Source organism: Dermacentor andersoni, chromosome 5 (genome assembly GCF_023375885.2).
Source record: "Dermacentor andersoni chromosome 5, qqDerAnde1_hic_scaffold, whole genome shotgun sequence".
NCBI classification, from domain to species: Eukaryota; Metazoa; Arthropoda; class Arachnida; order Ixodida; family Ixodidae; genus Dermacentor; species Dermacentor andersoni.
This window is the reverse complement of record NC_092818.1, coordinates 98,916,652-98,932,179: the sequence shown is the minus strand read 5'-3', so window position 1 is coordinate 98,932,179 and position 15,528 is coordinate 98,916,652. Positions and strand designations below refer to the sequence as shown.

At 44.0% G+C, this 15,528-nt stretch overlaps 1 protein-coding gene across 3 annotated transcripts in view; it reads right to left on the bottom strand.

Moving 5' to 3' along the window:
- The window catches only part of LOC126530942 (PTB domain-containing engulfment adapter protein 1-like), a 51,587-nt gene that overhangs the window by 17,981 nt on the left and 18,078 nt on the right, over positions 1–15,528 (bottom strand). For all 3 annotated transcript variants that reach the window (XM_055070873.2, XM_050178272.3, XM_055070874.2), the window contains 5 exons: positions 11,099–11,170; positions 10,916–11,014; positions 8,906–9,043; positions 3,558–3,674; positions 2,807–2,926 (listed from right to left, as the gene is read on the bottom strand). In XM_055070873.2, coding sequence (XP_054926848.1) covers positions 2,807–2,926; positions 3,558–3,674; positions 8,906–9,043; positions 10,916–11,014; positions 11,099–11,170 — 546 coding nt within the window. The remainder of the gene's footprint in view (positions 1–2,806; positions 2,927–3,557; positions 3,675–8,905; positions 9,044–10,915; positions 11,015–11,098; positions 11,171–15,528) is intronic.

Here is a 15,528-nt window from a genome sequence, read left to right as displayed (position 1 = left end):
TTAGACTGTCAGCTCCATCATGCAGTGCATAGCAAGAATGCACTATAATGATGACCTAAAGTAGTGTGCAAGACTGTTTGAAAACACCTCTTCATTCTGGATGATGAATAAAGTTGTAATCAATTAAAATACAGTGCAGTCCACTTATAACGATATGAAGAACGAAAAATCCATTCGCTATAACTGATCATTGCTACATCTGGACTGCCTTAAATAAAACCGCCGAACATACCTTTACATTCATTCATTCTTAATTTACAACTTATTTTACAAAATGCAAAAGCGTTACTGGACCTACAGCCATAACTCCGACACCAAATTTGCCACTTAGAATAAAATATTGCTGTTGCAGAAAGTAGGCTGTCAAAAATGAAACATTAATTTATACCTCTAAGCAGCGTGTCAAGCATTAGGCAAGCTGAAATAGAAATCTGCACTTGCTTTCGCGGAAATTTCAGGTTCACAACCGCGGTGTGCGTCGCGTCCAGCAGCTGCGTGAACGCTGGCAGCTATACCTTAGCATGCTTGAAATCTGTGAACGACTATTGATGACAGTGCACTTTGCGTGAACATTGGGGTCTGTGTCAAAGGCAGGCCACTGTCAATCTCGTCACTGCTGCTGCTGTCGTCACCTCCATCACACCATGCCACCGTCTGTGTCGCGACAACGATCGCCCCGTCAGAGATTCTTCGCAGAACGAGGCAGCACTATCTGCACTCAAACTCCTCCATCGAACCACTGCCTATTTTATCGCCAGTAGCGAAGTGGCCCCAGAGTTCGCTAATGTCAGCGGCTGCCATCCTGCTGGTTTCACACATGGGGGTTTAGCCCTGGCGCTCAAAGTCCGCCGTTTCTGTTGATGCACTTGATCCCTGCTTCTAGCCTAAATGATCGTGGCGGTGCTTGCAGTGATGAGAATTTTCAATATCGTTGCCTGTGTGAGCTCGTACTGTTAGTCATGCAAAATTTGCAGCTTCGCCCCAAGCGACACAGCTTTGCGCTTTGTCGGCGCACCGACCACCGCTTCCGTGGCACATTTCCGCGCTCGCCGAGGGAGATTGTAGAAAGGGAGCGCAGAGGTGTGATTTGCTTCGTGCTTCATTTTTTCCAGTTTTTTTTCTCTGAACAGTCGACGGCGACGCGGATGCGAAGGAGCTGGTGCAATATTGTGGGACGCTGCGCCAACTTGCGATGCTCTCCGTGGCTTTCGCAATTGGCACACTGGCATCACATGCTGCGCAGTAATGGCGGCAGATACAAACTAGCATAGGCAAACTTTCTGCCCCGTCTCAGTTAAGAGGAGCTTAGCAACGCAAATTTCACGATTATTCTGCATGTAAAACACCGCCCAAAACGCAGAATTTCGATAGTTATGTCCAATATGCGGTGAATAACATATTGCTGTATACATTGTTTTTTCTCATAGCATTAGTGCATAAGTTCACACTCTGAAGTCGACTCTGACTCTGAAGTCATTATAACAGATATATTTTTATATGTGGTGTCGTTATAAGTGGACTGCACTGTAGTCTCATTCTGTGGGGCTTGTTGTTCCATGGGGCTGTTTGCATTTAATGGGACTTTCTCAGGGATGTCAGTTTTCCAAGGGCTGTTTGGCCACTAGGCACGACATTCAATGACTTGTGCGCTGGTTACAGCTGCGAGGCCTAAAAAATGTTTAAGGACATTGCATTCATGCAATGCAAACAGAAACAATAGAAAAACAGGTCCTAGCAATGCAGCCTGGTCACTTACAAATGAAACCTGTTTGTGATTCACCACCTTGCGGTGGTCGCTTCCAAATAGACTACTTGTGATCTCTGTGCTTCGCCACACTGCGACAACATACATTGGATAGTATGTTGGTGAATAGAGTGCACAGAACTGTCGAGCATTGAAACACACAATGTAGTTCAATAAAAGATGAAGCAAAGCGCAAACCAAATGAAACAAATGTTTATGGCTACTCACAAGGTAAATCAAAATCAAATAGTGTTTTGTGCAAATTCTGAAATTCCAGCTTAAATCAAGTTCTACTGGAATAGCATCAAATATTGCTGTAGATAGACAACCAAATCAAACCTGAAGGCGAAATTATTTCACAACAAGAATGAATTCGATTGTGGGGTCTAACGTTGCGAAGCTGCACAATAGTCTATGAGGGATGCTGTAATGCAAGGGCTCTGGATTAATTCTGAGCGCGTGCGGTTTCTTAACACACACCCAAAGCGCTGTACGCGAGCGTTTTTGCACCCTGCCGCCATGCCCAGGAGTGAAACTGGCAACGAATTTGTGCTCAACAGCAGACACCCCAACTAATGAGCCACTACGATGACTAAAGAAAAGTTTGAAAACAATTAATGTAATGCCACCGCAGCAATGACTTCGAAGATTTGTAACTCAGCCACAAGCTCACCTTTGAGGCCATGATGGCATGGTAGCTATTCCAAGGCTTTTATTGATTCGAATTTATAGGCATTAGAAAATTGCATAAAATTATTGGGCCAATCAGGGTTTGATTTGAATTCGAAATTCAAATACCATATTTTTCCACATACACCTCCCAGCCCTACTTACAAGAGCCTGGAAAAAAAAAATTCTGTACATATAACCCAAGGCAATAACTGCATACAACAGTGCTCACATCTTTGCAAAAACAGTTTCCATTTGCAGATGCACGACTCGTCCATGTCGTATCTTCAGCCAGCGGCACATATTTGGACAGCTAAATTTTTCATTCCCTTTCGTACGTGACTATTATCTGGCTTCCCAACAACGTAAACAAGCATAAGTGAAAAGCCAAACCTTAGCCTTTGGCTTGTGATTGGTCGTCTCGGTAGGGGAGGAAATGTCGTCACCATGCGAGTAATCACCATCACGAAGACACTTGCGCAATCGACTGTTCTCTTCTTCCAGGTCTTGCACCTTCACACACAACAGAAAAAGCCCCGTCAAATAAGCAAACGCATGCAAATACACCAACAAATGAAACTAGATTGTAAGTCTACAAGGGTGACGACTCCTGCACACGTTTACAATACACAAACTAAAGACAATCCCAGCAGCTCTGAGTCAATGACTGCACTAAGAAGCTCCACTGCAACATACTATTTCACATGACCTGCAACCACGGCCATACAACGAAACAAATGTTTGCATAAACAATGACTGGTCTTTCCTTGAATGCCACTGTGTGCTGCTCGGTGCGAACCCTTATGTTCTTTTGGCAATTGAGGTTTCTGTAAACTTTGTACACAAGCTCGGCACCACACTGAGCAAACGTTGGTAATTCATTTCGATCAACAAAGTTTTACGTCCCCTATGCATGTCTCATAGACGGTGCACTCTCTTCCAACTAGGAGGCACAGCCACATGTGGGCATTCTCTGTTGCTTGCAATGAGGTGGCATGTGCAACAGAGTTAGCCCTACACACATGACAGGCAATGGAAAGGAGTCATTTTGTGGAGAGGGGGGGCTTTCGAGGTGCAGTTTGAAAACAGACCATAACCTAATTGCATTGGTCACAGGTAGCAGAAAGAAGCAGGAACAACTCACCCTTTTTTGGAGAATCATGAACTGTTTCCTCATCTCAAGGTCTCTGCCTGAAGTTTCAAGGAACTTCCTGTAAGCCAAGTCAAATGCCTGCCCTATGGTCAGTGTGATTTCTTCAGCCTGTAGGAAATCAGAGAAGTAACAGTAAGTGCACTTGAAGCTTCGATTAAATGACAGCTTGAAAGAAAGCAGTCTTTGTAAAAAATGATGCAACCACTCAATTATGCAGAACACCATATCACAGGGCCGAAAGTATGAACTAAACGCTAAAGCTAAAGCTTTAAAAAAAATTAAAATCAAATTATGGGGTTTTTACGTGCCAAAACCACTTTCTGATTATGAGGCACGCCGTAGTGGAGGGCTCCGAAAATTTCGACCACCTGGGGTTCTTTAACGAGCACCTAAATCTAAGTACACGGGTGTTTTCGCATTTCGCCCCCATCGAAATGCGGCCGCTGTGGCCGGGATTCGATCCCGCGACCTCGTGCTCAGCAGCCCAACACCATAGCCACTGAGCAACCACGGCGGGTCACGCTAAAGCTAGCTGCAGGACTTGTCATAGCAGATGAATAATCGTATTTACTTGCGTAATGATTGCACCCCTGAATTTGCGTCAATTTTTGTTGACGTAAATTCAGGGGTGCAATCATTACACTTATTAAATTTTCTGCAAAACGAAAAACTTTTTTTTTCATTCCGCATTTGCTGTGGGATGACAACAGGTCAACAAACAGGCGGCTGCTGCTGTAACAGTGTGGGACACCAAAAAAGAATGCCAGCCGGTGGACCAAGCCAAACGCGATTTTTTTTTTCTTCTCACGAGTACATTACGTGCATCGAAACAGTTTCTTCCGTGTCAGTAATGAATAATATTGTTAATAACCGGCAAGATTGCGGCAATAACGCAGCCATGTCCACTTTGAGGGGACAGAAGCAGATGGGCACGCTTAGCTGCCAGTGACAAACACATTATGGCATTGCTGCAAAAACTGCAGCATCTGTCTTCACTATGTACTATCCTAATACGGCACATTTCCACTAAGGGTGGGCAAACATCTTAGCTGTGTTACAAGCATCGTGTATGAATAGGGTACACTTTTAACGTATCAGTGTAAATGTGGCTACTATCGCTGCCGCTCACGATTTGTTGCGTGCCCACGAGTACAGACGAAAGGAACAGAAAGCTGCCTTTCTTGTTGTTGACCACAACCATTATAAAGCCTACAAATAATAAGCCAAGGCAAGTTTGGTTGTAGCTTTTTTTTTTCATGGAAGTGCAGAAAGTGATGAAAGGAATGAAATGGGGCATCTGCTTAAGAATGTTTGGTGCGTGCAGACCGCTTGGTATGTCTTGAGTCGTTCGCATAGCATTCGACAGATGGTAAGCGTGATCATTAGCTAGACTTGGCACACGACATATTGCTGTGGCAAGTTCAGGGTGCGATCATTACACTGGAAAGAAAAAACATCGAATTTTGAGGACCAAATTCAGGGGTGCGATCATAACGCAAGTGCGATCATTACGCAAGTAAATACGGTACACCTGAATCCAGAAGACTGTCCTTTGGAAATAGTATTGCATGGCATGCTCAGACCATCTATGTGAAAGAAGAAAGGAAGCAGCAATGCTCCACAATATATATACAGTAAAACCTTGTTAAACGGTCCCTGCTTAAACAGTAGTTTCGTTTTAAAAGTAGTAAGGTCAAATCCTCGACTCAGTGGCCATTGAACATAATGTGTTTTGTATCCGCATAAACCATACCAGCTTATTGCATATGTGTCGGTTAACACGTAGCGCTCCTACTTTTTGTCGCGCAAACACAGCAGTGCGTCGTCTCAATAGGGCGGCCCGGCAGAACAACAACCCTCAGAGATCAGAACAACGGCCTCCAAGTGCCCTGTGCATTTGCGCGTGAAGCCACATCAATATCAACATCATTTCGGCTCCGTGCCAAAGCGTTGTGGCGTCATGCAAGCAAGGAGTCTCGTCATGCTGAAGCTTTGATAAAAAAGACTCCGGGTGCTCAGCATAGAAGAAAAATTAGGCATTGTGCGTGCCATCGAACATGATGCTAAGTTTGCCCTGGCACGCGATATGGATCTATCGTTGACTACGGTGTGTGGCATTTGGAATGCGAAGTTTCTCGACAGAGCTGCTGCGACTGCAAAGAGATGTGAGCTACGAAGTCTGACTTTTTGCCATTGTTGCCTCTGTTGTTGCCGAAGTGTCGCCTAGCGACAGTGATAAGGATGACATGGAAAGCGACAGCACAGGCGATTCAGGCCCAACAGTGGCAGAAGCTGCGTGTTATGTCAGCTTCATGAATGCAATCATCACGACGAGAACAGCACCTCGCAATGAAAAGGTGCCCCGCGACTTCTGCAACGCTACTGCGCCTGTGCACGGAGAATATGCAACGCCAATAAGGAATCTGCCATGTGAGTGTTTGCCGATAAGAGGGGGCTGGCTGAAAGGCTGGCTCGCAGCTTCAGTAAGTTTGAGGCTGCTGTCGTTGCTGCTAGGTCGCCACAACATCAAACAAAAATAACACTTTTGTCGCGCGAGGTGAATAAATACTGCATATTTTTTCCCCTTTCATCGTACTCTCTCTGAGTTCTGTTTTGACAGCTAAGTGGGCGATCTCATGCTATTTCGGTTAAGCAGTACTACCGTTCAGTATGTACTTTTTCCAAGCTCCTGCCAACTATGGTTTAACGAGGTTTCCCTGTATACAGTTGAACCCATTTATAACGATACTGGTTTTAACAATGTATTGGTTTTAACAATGATAAGTCGCTGTACCGTCAACCTTTATATGGTTCCTATGGGGGAGATAACCTGCTTACTACAATGTCCCCATGCCACATTATCGGTTATAACGGTGAAATCTTGTTGCTGGGTGTCCGTGCCGAAAGGTAATGGAATGCGAAATCCTTGAAAAGAAAAGAAAGTAAAATTCGAGCCACTGCACGATCGCCCGCCACCCCAACTGCCACCACACGCTTCTCTCCGCCCATCACCCTTCCCCCCCTCCAAACACAAACGGGCTGCACCCATAGCTCTGCGCTGCACCACCCTCCAAAAAACGAATGGACCATGCGAACTGCACTAATGCTGCCAGTGCAGCTCCAAGATTGCTCTCTGGACCCTCACAGGTGGTTCTTTATTCTATGGTCCTCATTCTGTGCAATTCTGCTAAGACATTATGTTTCTCGTGCTTGCCGTTGTGCGTTACGCCTAAGTCATTCCTGGCCATGTTTCTCAGCCTCGTTTGACTTGCCGCCGTAATGGAAGATGGCTGATCCACCCGCTAATCATCGGCAATGCACGAGCCCGCTAATCATCGGCAATGCACGACACTGCCGGTGAAAAGAAAGCGCACTGCTATAGGTTTGGAAGGTAAGTGCTTCTAACAAATGAGGCGATCATCGCAAACGTACTTGCATAGGATAACGACAGTGATGGCCATGACGGCAGCGCCAACGTGGTTAGGCAGGCTGCCTCAACATTATACCTGCGGGAGGTCCTGTAGATGATTCAGTCTCTCAGGGGCTTGTTTTTCTGAGGGACCTTTTGCTTCACTACGTGGAGCACCCGTATGCCTTGGAGAAGGATGTCGACAAGCTTCGCGTAAAGCAAGCAAGGCTGACAGACATGCGGTTTTCTCGTGCAAGTCAGTGGGAAGTACGTGGTGAGATGCCTTTGGCGATCTCGCTCCAGCATTTCTTCTAGATTTCTCAAACAGAGATGCTGCCGCGGGAACCTTCCCGCATTTTTTAAGAGCCGCCTTTTGGGGCCATCGAAGTGATGCCTCGGTGAGCTCCGTATGTCACTTGCCGCCGATGACCTTTCATTGAAGTTGTTACACCAGTGCCATTCTGGAACGCCGACAGCCGTGGCTTGTTAACAACACATGATTGGAGTGCGCAGGAAGCAGAGTTAAGCAGTAAGCAGTTAAACGAGTCAACACAATCAGAAACCGGATGGAGGAAGGTGGTAGGGAGAACTGGCCTCCCCCCCATTATAATTTACTCGGAACAGCTATACCATCCCCCATCTTTTTTTTTTTCATGCAACCCAGTTATAACAACGGAATTCTTGTGGCACTTGAATATTGTTATAAGTGGGTTCAACTGTGTGTGTGCGTTTGTATTGTGGGGTTTAGAGTGCTAGAACCACAATATATTTATGAGGCATCTCATAGTGGGGGACTCCACTATAATTTTGACCACCTGGGGTGTTCTTTGACATGCACTTAAATCTAAGTTTAGTGTTCTTGCATTTTGCCCATCAAAATGCAGCTTCTGCAGCAGAGATTGAAGACGTGACCTCAAGCTCAGAAACACAGCCACCAAGCTACTGTAGCAGGTACTCAATTTTTAGGCAAGCAACCAACGTACAAGCACATACTAAAGCCAAGAAAAGGAAAAGGGAAATTAATAAAATTTATGATGCAATAATTTATATGAGGGTTATATTCATGAAGGAAAAGTGAATGAAAAAAGCAGAAAGGGTAACTCTGCTGCCAGTGGCATCAAGATCTGCAGCCTCTGCATGCTGCCTGCAGGGCTCTACCAACTGAGCTACAATGGCAGTTTCTGTCGCTTTGGCAGATATTTTTGCACAATTGCCACTATATATCTTGTCTTGAAATTTATAATCTAGCCATACACATAAACCGCATACAGTACCATACTAAAGCGTGTAGACAAAAACCTGCATGTATAAGCCACGCAGATGTCCACAAAGGAAAGCAGACATCTGCACAAACCAGTCCCACGCAATTACTGTATTTGCACATATATACACAAATTTTGCCAGAACGTCAGAGAACCCTTAGTTTATAAGCTAGAAGTTCTAACACAAAGCAGTACTTAAAGAAAAATAAAGTTTTTGGGAATGTAATCAGTGTGAATATTGGCCTGATTAAGTGAGTGGAATACAATATGGAACATAATGGCTTGGTTTATTTAAGTATGGAAGTCATAAGAATTCCACACATGTAACAAGTGTCAAAAGTTTGGAAGAGTTTCTTAAAAATGTAAACTGTCAACCTGCACTTGGAGTTGCCGAAAGTTCTTTCACTCCCATTTTCCATTTTATTATATCACTGTTCTATTAGACCCTAATGTTTGTTCATTGTTATTTCTATCTGTTTCCTGGTGGTCCTCATAATGGCTCTACTTACACAATCACAAATAATGCAATGTGTTCATTGTGGGGATTACAGCAAATCACACATGAAAAGCACTTAAAAGGATTGATGTAGCACACAGGAGCTAAGACACTCCAGAGCTGAGCAAGGGCAACACAGCTTTGCTGCAGTTGGGTAAATAGTGCTACGCACCAACTTTTCGCTGGAGAACACAAAGCACGAGTGCCGTTCGCCATCCGACTCCTTGGCAATGAAGCTGAACGACTTCTTGTCAGTTTTGTCATCCGCACAGTAGGAGATACGATGCAGTGGGTGCTGGTGAAATATCCTCTGCAACCCAAAGGGCAACCAGCTCATGACACAAAAGTAGAGCACTGAGCAGTTTTTAATGCCACGGCATAGAATAAAGCGCAATACAGATTTCCCACAAGCTGGTCTATTCAAGGAAACTATCTGATTAGTCTTCCAGAATTCACCGCTAAAATTTGGAGTGAACAGCTGCAGATTAAAATTTCATCCAGCCTTTCTGGTCCAATGATTCAATATTTAGAAAATCAAACAAAACTATTTTAGCAAATGTGAGTGTCAGCAATGCTAATGAACTAATTTGTTGACATTGTGCTTCAAATAAATGTGGCTCTCCTTGAAATTTTGCCAATGTCCATGCATCACATCACGTTAAGGTTAGGCTCTAGTTTTGGAGCCAGCTGCTTAAACCATGTAGCCAGCCTTGGGAGCAGAGCTGTATGTAATGAATTTCATGGAATTACTTGTAATCAATTATATTTTTGGATAGTACATATTGTAATCGAACTATTACTTTGTTTACTTGGAAATTCTCACTGGAATTCAATTACTTTTCCCAATAACCAAGTGCATGTAGCCAGTTACCTTATTGACGAAACTAAGATGTGGCAGATAATGCATGTGAATTTGGTGGTAACCAGAGCAGAATGCCAGCGGTCTGCAAATGACATTGTCCGAAAGGACAAGAACGTGGACATTGGCTACCTACTTCCCACAGTCAACGTCTTCCCTGCAGCTATGCCTCATCACCAGAACATGGTAGGCTTGCAGATTTGCTCTAAGGTGGCCTTCATAGGTGGTAAGAGCTACTGTACAATTCTTCGCTTAGTGCAGTGTATAGCTTCTTTAATATAGAATGAAGCTTTTGGCATTAAACCCATAGAGGACCAAGACATGAGCATCACACAATGAATTGAAAATACTGAAAAGCAATTATTAGTGAATATAAAGAACATGTGAAGGACTGTAGTGAATGCACTGAAACAGGAGGCTAGCTCGTTCCATACACTGCATTTGTGCAATGTTAATGAAGGGTGGGAGAAAACTAATGTGAAAGTAATTAATTACTTTTTCGTAATTCCTCAGTTTCTTTTGTGGAGCCAGTAATTGGTCACTAATCAATTGCAATTTTAAATGAATTGTGGTTGATCACTTTTTCTGTAATGAGTACAAGTCTGCTTGAGCAGCACGAAAATGGTCTTCAAGTAATATGTGGGCATATTTCACATCATAATGATTGAGAGTTAAGAAGTCTGAGGAACCACATGCGTTCACAACACATGAAGTTTCTCATATTTCATGAGAAGAACCTTCAATTCATTGCCAAAAAGTCCAGTGTTAATTCTTTTTTCATTTTCCCTAACTTTTGGCATTCAGATGCAAGCAATAAAAAATTTTCATTTAAGAAATTTGGACCAGGAAGGGCAATGGCAACTACTGAAGATTTTGGCCAACTTTCTCTCATAAGTATACAATAAGTGTTCAAGTTTAAGTATTTGAATAGCAGTATAATAAGGTATTTCCCTAAACTGTTGAAAATTTTGTGCAGTTAGTTCCAATGAAACATGAGCACGAAAAATATGCACGTGCACACAGATAAAGCACCTGCAATTTTGCAACTTATCTGTTCCGATTGGAATTTCCCCACTCAGTATTAGTGAATTCCCAGTATAAGTATCACTGGGAGTTCTGACATAGGTACTTCATGTGTCTTGACCCAACATGGTAGTACATTCCCATCCCTTATGAAAATATGTTAGTCATGCTATATAGTCATATGGACTGGCAGTAGTGCTACAGAAGCCAAAGCACAAAAGTGTGCATCTAACTGAAAACTTGTTTGCTGGTTGCACAGCAGCGTGGACACTACAGTGAAAAATGTAAACAGAAAGGTACCTTTGTTTTGGGATCTTGCACAGCAACACCATCAACTGAAATCGTCAGCTCCACCTTCGGTACCTTGCCACCTTCAGACCTCTTCAGCTGCTGATTAAACTGCAATGAGAGTCATTCGATCAAGCACCTGGAGCCACATAATTTGACATAATGCAAATCGCATCATATGTAAAATGTGTATACCTTGAGCTTGCGTATTCCTTCTCGTACCACTTCAATGCCTTTGGACTGTTCCACTTCAGTGAAGCCGAGAAACTGGGGAACGAAGCGAGGCAGTGCACAACACATTCTGCTAAGTATCAAGCAAGCAGTATATAACGCTTATGAAGAATGAACGCAAGCAGTTGCACAGAGTGCACCAGGGCACAAGCCTAAATGCTGTAGTAGTCAAATGTAAGGACACAGACATGCACAATCAAAATGTGCCCAAGTTTCTTAATCATGCTGGTCTGCGTGTTAAACAGTGCCACTACTAAATGTTGCTACTTACAATGAGATTGCAACTAAGTAACTGCTTGCGATACTTGTAGTCATAGTAGGTGAACATAGATGTGATATCATCATCATCATCATCATCATCAGCCTGGTTACGCCCACTGCAGGGCAAAGGCCTCTCCCATACTTCTCCAACAACCCCGGTCATGTACTAATTGCGGCCATGCCGTCCCTGCAAACTTCTTAATCTCATCCGCCCACCTAACTTTCTGCCGCCCTCTGCTACGCTTCCCTTCCCTTGGGATCCAGTCCGTAACCCTTAATGACCATCGGTTATCTTCCCTCCTCATTACATGTCCTGCCCATGCCCATTTCTTTTTCTTGATTTCAACTAAGATGTCATTAACTCGCGTTTGTTCCCTCAACCAATCTGCTCTTTTCTTATCCCTTAACGTTACACCTATCATTCTTCTTTCCATAGCTCGTTGCGTCGTCCTCAATTTGAGTAGAACCCTTTTCGTAAGCCTCCAGGTTTCTGCCCCGTAGGTGAGTACTGGTAAGACACAGCCATTATACACTTTTCTCTTGAGGGATAATGGCAACCTGCTGTTCATGATCTGAGAATGCCTGCCAAACGAACCCCAGCCCATTCTTATTCTTCTGATTATTTCCGTCTCATGATCCGGATCCGCCGTCACTACCTGCCCTAAGTAGATGTATTCCCTTACGACTTCCAGTGCCTCGCTGCCTATTGTAAATTGCTGTTCTCTTCAGAGACTGTTAAACATTACTTTAGTTTTCTGCAGATTAATTTTTAGACCCACTCTTCTGCTTTGCCTCTCCAGGTCAGTGAGCATGCATTGCAATTGGTCCCCTGAGTTACTAAGCAAGGCAATATCATCAGCGAATCGCAAGTTACTAAGGTATTCTCCATTAATTTTTATCCCCAATTCTTCCCAATCCAGGTCTCTGAATACCTCCTGTAAACACGCTGTGAATAGCATTGGAGAGATCGTATCTCCCTGCCTGACGCCTTTCTTTATTGGGATTTTTTTGTTGCTTTCTTTATGGAGGACTACGGTGGCTGTGGAGCCGCTATAGATATTTTTCAGTATTTTTACATACGGCTCGTCTACACCCTGATTCCTTAATGCCTCCATGACTGCTGAGGTTTCGACAGAATCAAACGCTTTCTCATAATCAATGAAAGCTATATATAAGGGTTGGTTATATTCCGCACATTTCTCTATCACCTGATTGATAGTGTGAATATGATCTATTGTTGAGTAGCCTTTACGGAATCCTGCCTGGTCCTTTGCTTGACAGAAGTCTAAGGTGTTCCTGATTCTATTTGCGATTACCTTAGTAAATATTTTGTAGGCAACGGACAGTAAGCTGATCGGTCTATAATTTTTCAAGTCTTTGGCGTCCCCTTTCTTATGGATTAGGATTATGTTAGCGTTCTTCCAAGATTCCGGTACGCTCGACGTCATGAGGCATTGCGTATACAGGGTGGCCAGTTTCTCTAGAACAATCTGCCCACCATCCTTCAACAAATCTGCTGTTACCTGATCCTCCCCAGCTGCCTTCCCCCTTTGCATTTCTCCCAAGGCTTTCTTTACTTCTTCCGGCGTTACCTTTGGGACTTCGAATTCCTCTAGACTATTTTCTCTTCCATTATCGTCGTGGGTGCCACTGGTACTGTATAAATCTCTATAGAACTCCTCAGCCACTTGAACTATCTCATCCATATTAGTAATGATATTGCCGGCTTTGTCTCTTAACGCATACATCTGATTCTTGCCAATTCCTAGTTTCTTCTTCACTGTTTTTAGGCTTCCGCCGTTCCTGAGAGCATGTTCAATTCTATCCATATTATACTTCCTTATGTCAGCTGTCTTACGCTTGTTGATTAACTTCGAAAGTTCTGCCAGTTCTATTCTAGCTGTAGGGTTAGAGGCTTTCATACATTGGCGTTTCTTGATCAGATCTTTCGTCGCCTGCGATAGTTTACTGGTATCCTGCCTAATCGAGTTACCACCGACTTCCATTGCACACTTCTTAATGATGCCCACAAGATTGTCGTTCATTGCTTCAACACTAAGGTCCTCTTCCTGAGTTAAAGCCGAATACCTGTTCTGTAGCTTGATCTGGAATTCCTCTATTTTCCCTCTTACCGCTAACTCATTGATCGGCTTCTTATGTACCAGTTTCTTCCGTTCCCTCCTCAGGTCTAGGCTAATTCGAGTTCTTACCATCCTGTGGTCACTGCAGCGCACCTTGCCGAGCACGTCCACATCTTGTATGATGCCAGGGTTAGCGCAGAGTATGAGGTCTATTTCATTACTAGTCTCGCCGTTCGGGCTCCTCCACGTCCACTTTCGGCTATCCCGCTTGCGGAAGAAAGTATTCATTATCCTCATATTATTCTGTTCCGCAAACTCGACTAATAACTCCCCCCTGCTATTCCTAGTGCCTATGCCATATTCCCCCACTGCCTTGTCTCCAGCCTGCTTCTTGCCTACCTTGGCATTAAAGTCGCCCATTAGTATAGTGTATTTGGTTTTCACTCTACCCATCGCCGATTCCACGTCTTCATAGAAGCATTCGACTTCCTGGTCATCATGACTGGATGTAGGGGCGTAGACCTGTACAATCTTCATTTTGTACCTCTTATTAAGTTTAACAACAAGACCTGCCACCCTCTCGTTAATGCTATAGAATTCCTGTATGTTACCAGCTATATTCTTATTAATCAGGAATCCGACTCCTAGTTCTCTTCTTTCCTCTAGGCCGCGGTAGCACAGGACGTGCCCGCTTTTTAGCACTGTATATGCTTCTTTTGGCCTCCTAACTTCACTGAGCCCTATTATATCCCATTTACTGCCCTCTAATTCCTCCAATAGCACTGCTAGACTCGCCTCACTAGATAACGTTCTAGCGTTAAACGTTGCCAGGTTCATATTCCAATGGCGGCCTGTCCGGAGCCAGTGATTCTTAGCACCCTCTGCAGCGTCGCAGGTCTGACCGCCGCCGTGGTCAGTAGCTTCGCAGCTGCTGGGGACTGAGGGCCGGGGTTTGATTGTTGTGTTCATATAGGAGGTTGTGGCCAAGTACTGCACCAGGGTGGCCAATCCTGCTCTGGTGAGGGAGTGCGTTACCGGTTCTGGTCACCGGGATCAGGCCACACTCCAGGCCTGTTTGTGCAATTTTATCAACACGCGGATTGTTTTTTTTTTTTTTTTTTTTAATCCGGTGGAAAATTGCCGGCACCGGGATTCGAACCACGGACCTCTTGCACGCGAGGCGGGTGTTCTACCTCTACGCCACCGTTGCGCCACCGATGTGATATAGCTGTCTGTAAATAACAACTCATTCTCTTGACTACATTTTATTAGAACTCTGAACTCAAGACAATTCAAGCATAAATTCATAGTTTCTGGTTTTGCACTAGCACGTGTTGGCGACATTCAAGATAATTATGATTTTTATAACAGCAGAAATAGATTACAATGCTAAAGGCATGAATCTTGGAGTTGCAGTAAATATTGATTGATGCAGTATAACATCCTAAGGAGATAATAAAACAGAGGGCTTCAGTCACGAATATTGGAGTTTCAGTAAATATCGATTGATGCACTTTAACATCCTAAGGAGATAATAAAACAGAGGGCTTCAGGTTAGTTTTGCCCACCTGTAGTTCCGTAACATTCCCTCAAAGCTCCAGTACCAGAGTATTTTTGCAATTTACCTTAAAGGGGGCATGACACCCAATTTTCAATCATAATTGTATTGTGTGAGGTAATCCATGTGCGTTCAAGAACATGTTGGCAATATTTTAGTGCATCTGAACCAGCATGTAATTTGTAATTGAATTTATCATATTACACTTGAATGGCATAACAGTCAAGCAACACTGGCACACTCGCGAGCCATGACGCCACGAGCTGCATGCTTGTCGAGTGAGTATGTATATCAGGCGAAGAACCACTGTTTCAGATGGGCACACATGTGGGAAACTCCTGCTTTGTTCAGCTTGCCATTGGAATTGTTCATCTTGCAGCGGCTGAAACAATGCCACTGCGGCACCTATGTAGCACTGTTGGGTGCTAGAGCGAATGGAGCAAGGAAGTGCTCCGTATCGTACTTCAAGTTCCCCAAGGAGCCTGTCAAGTGTA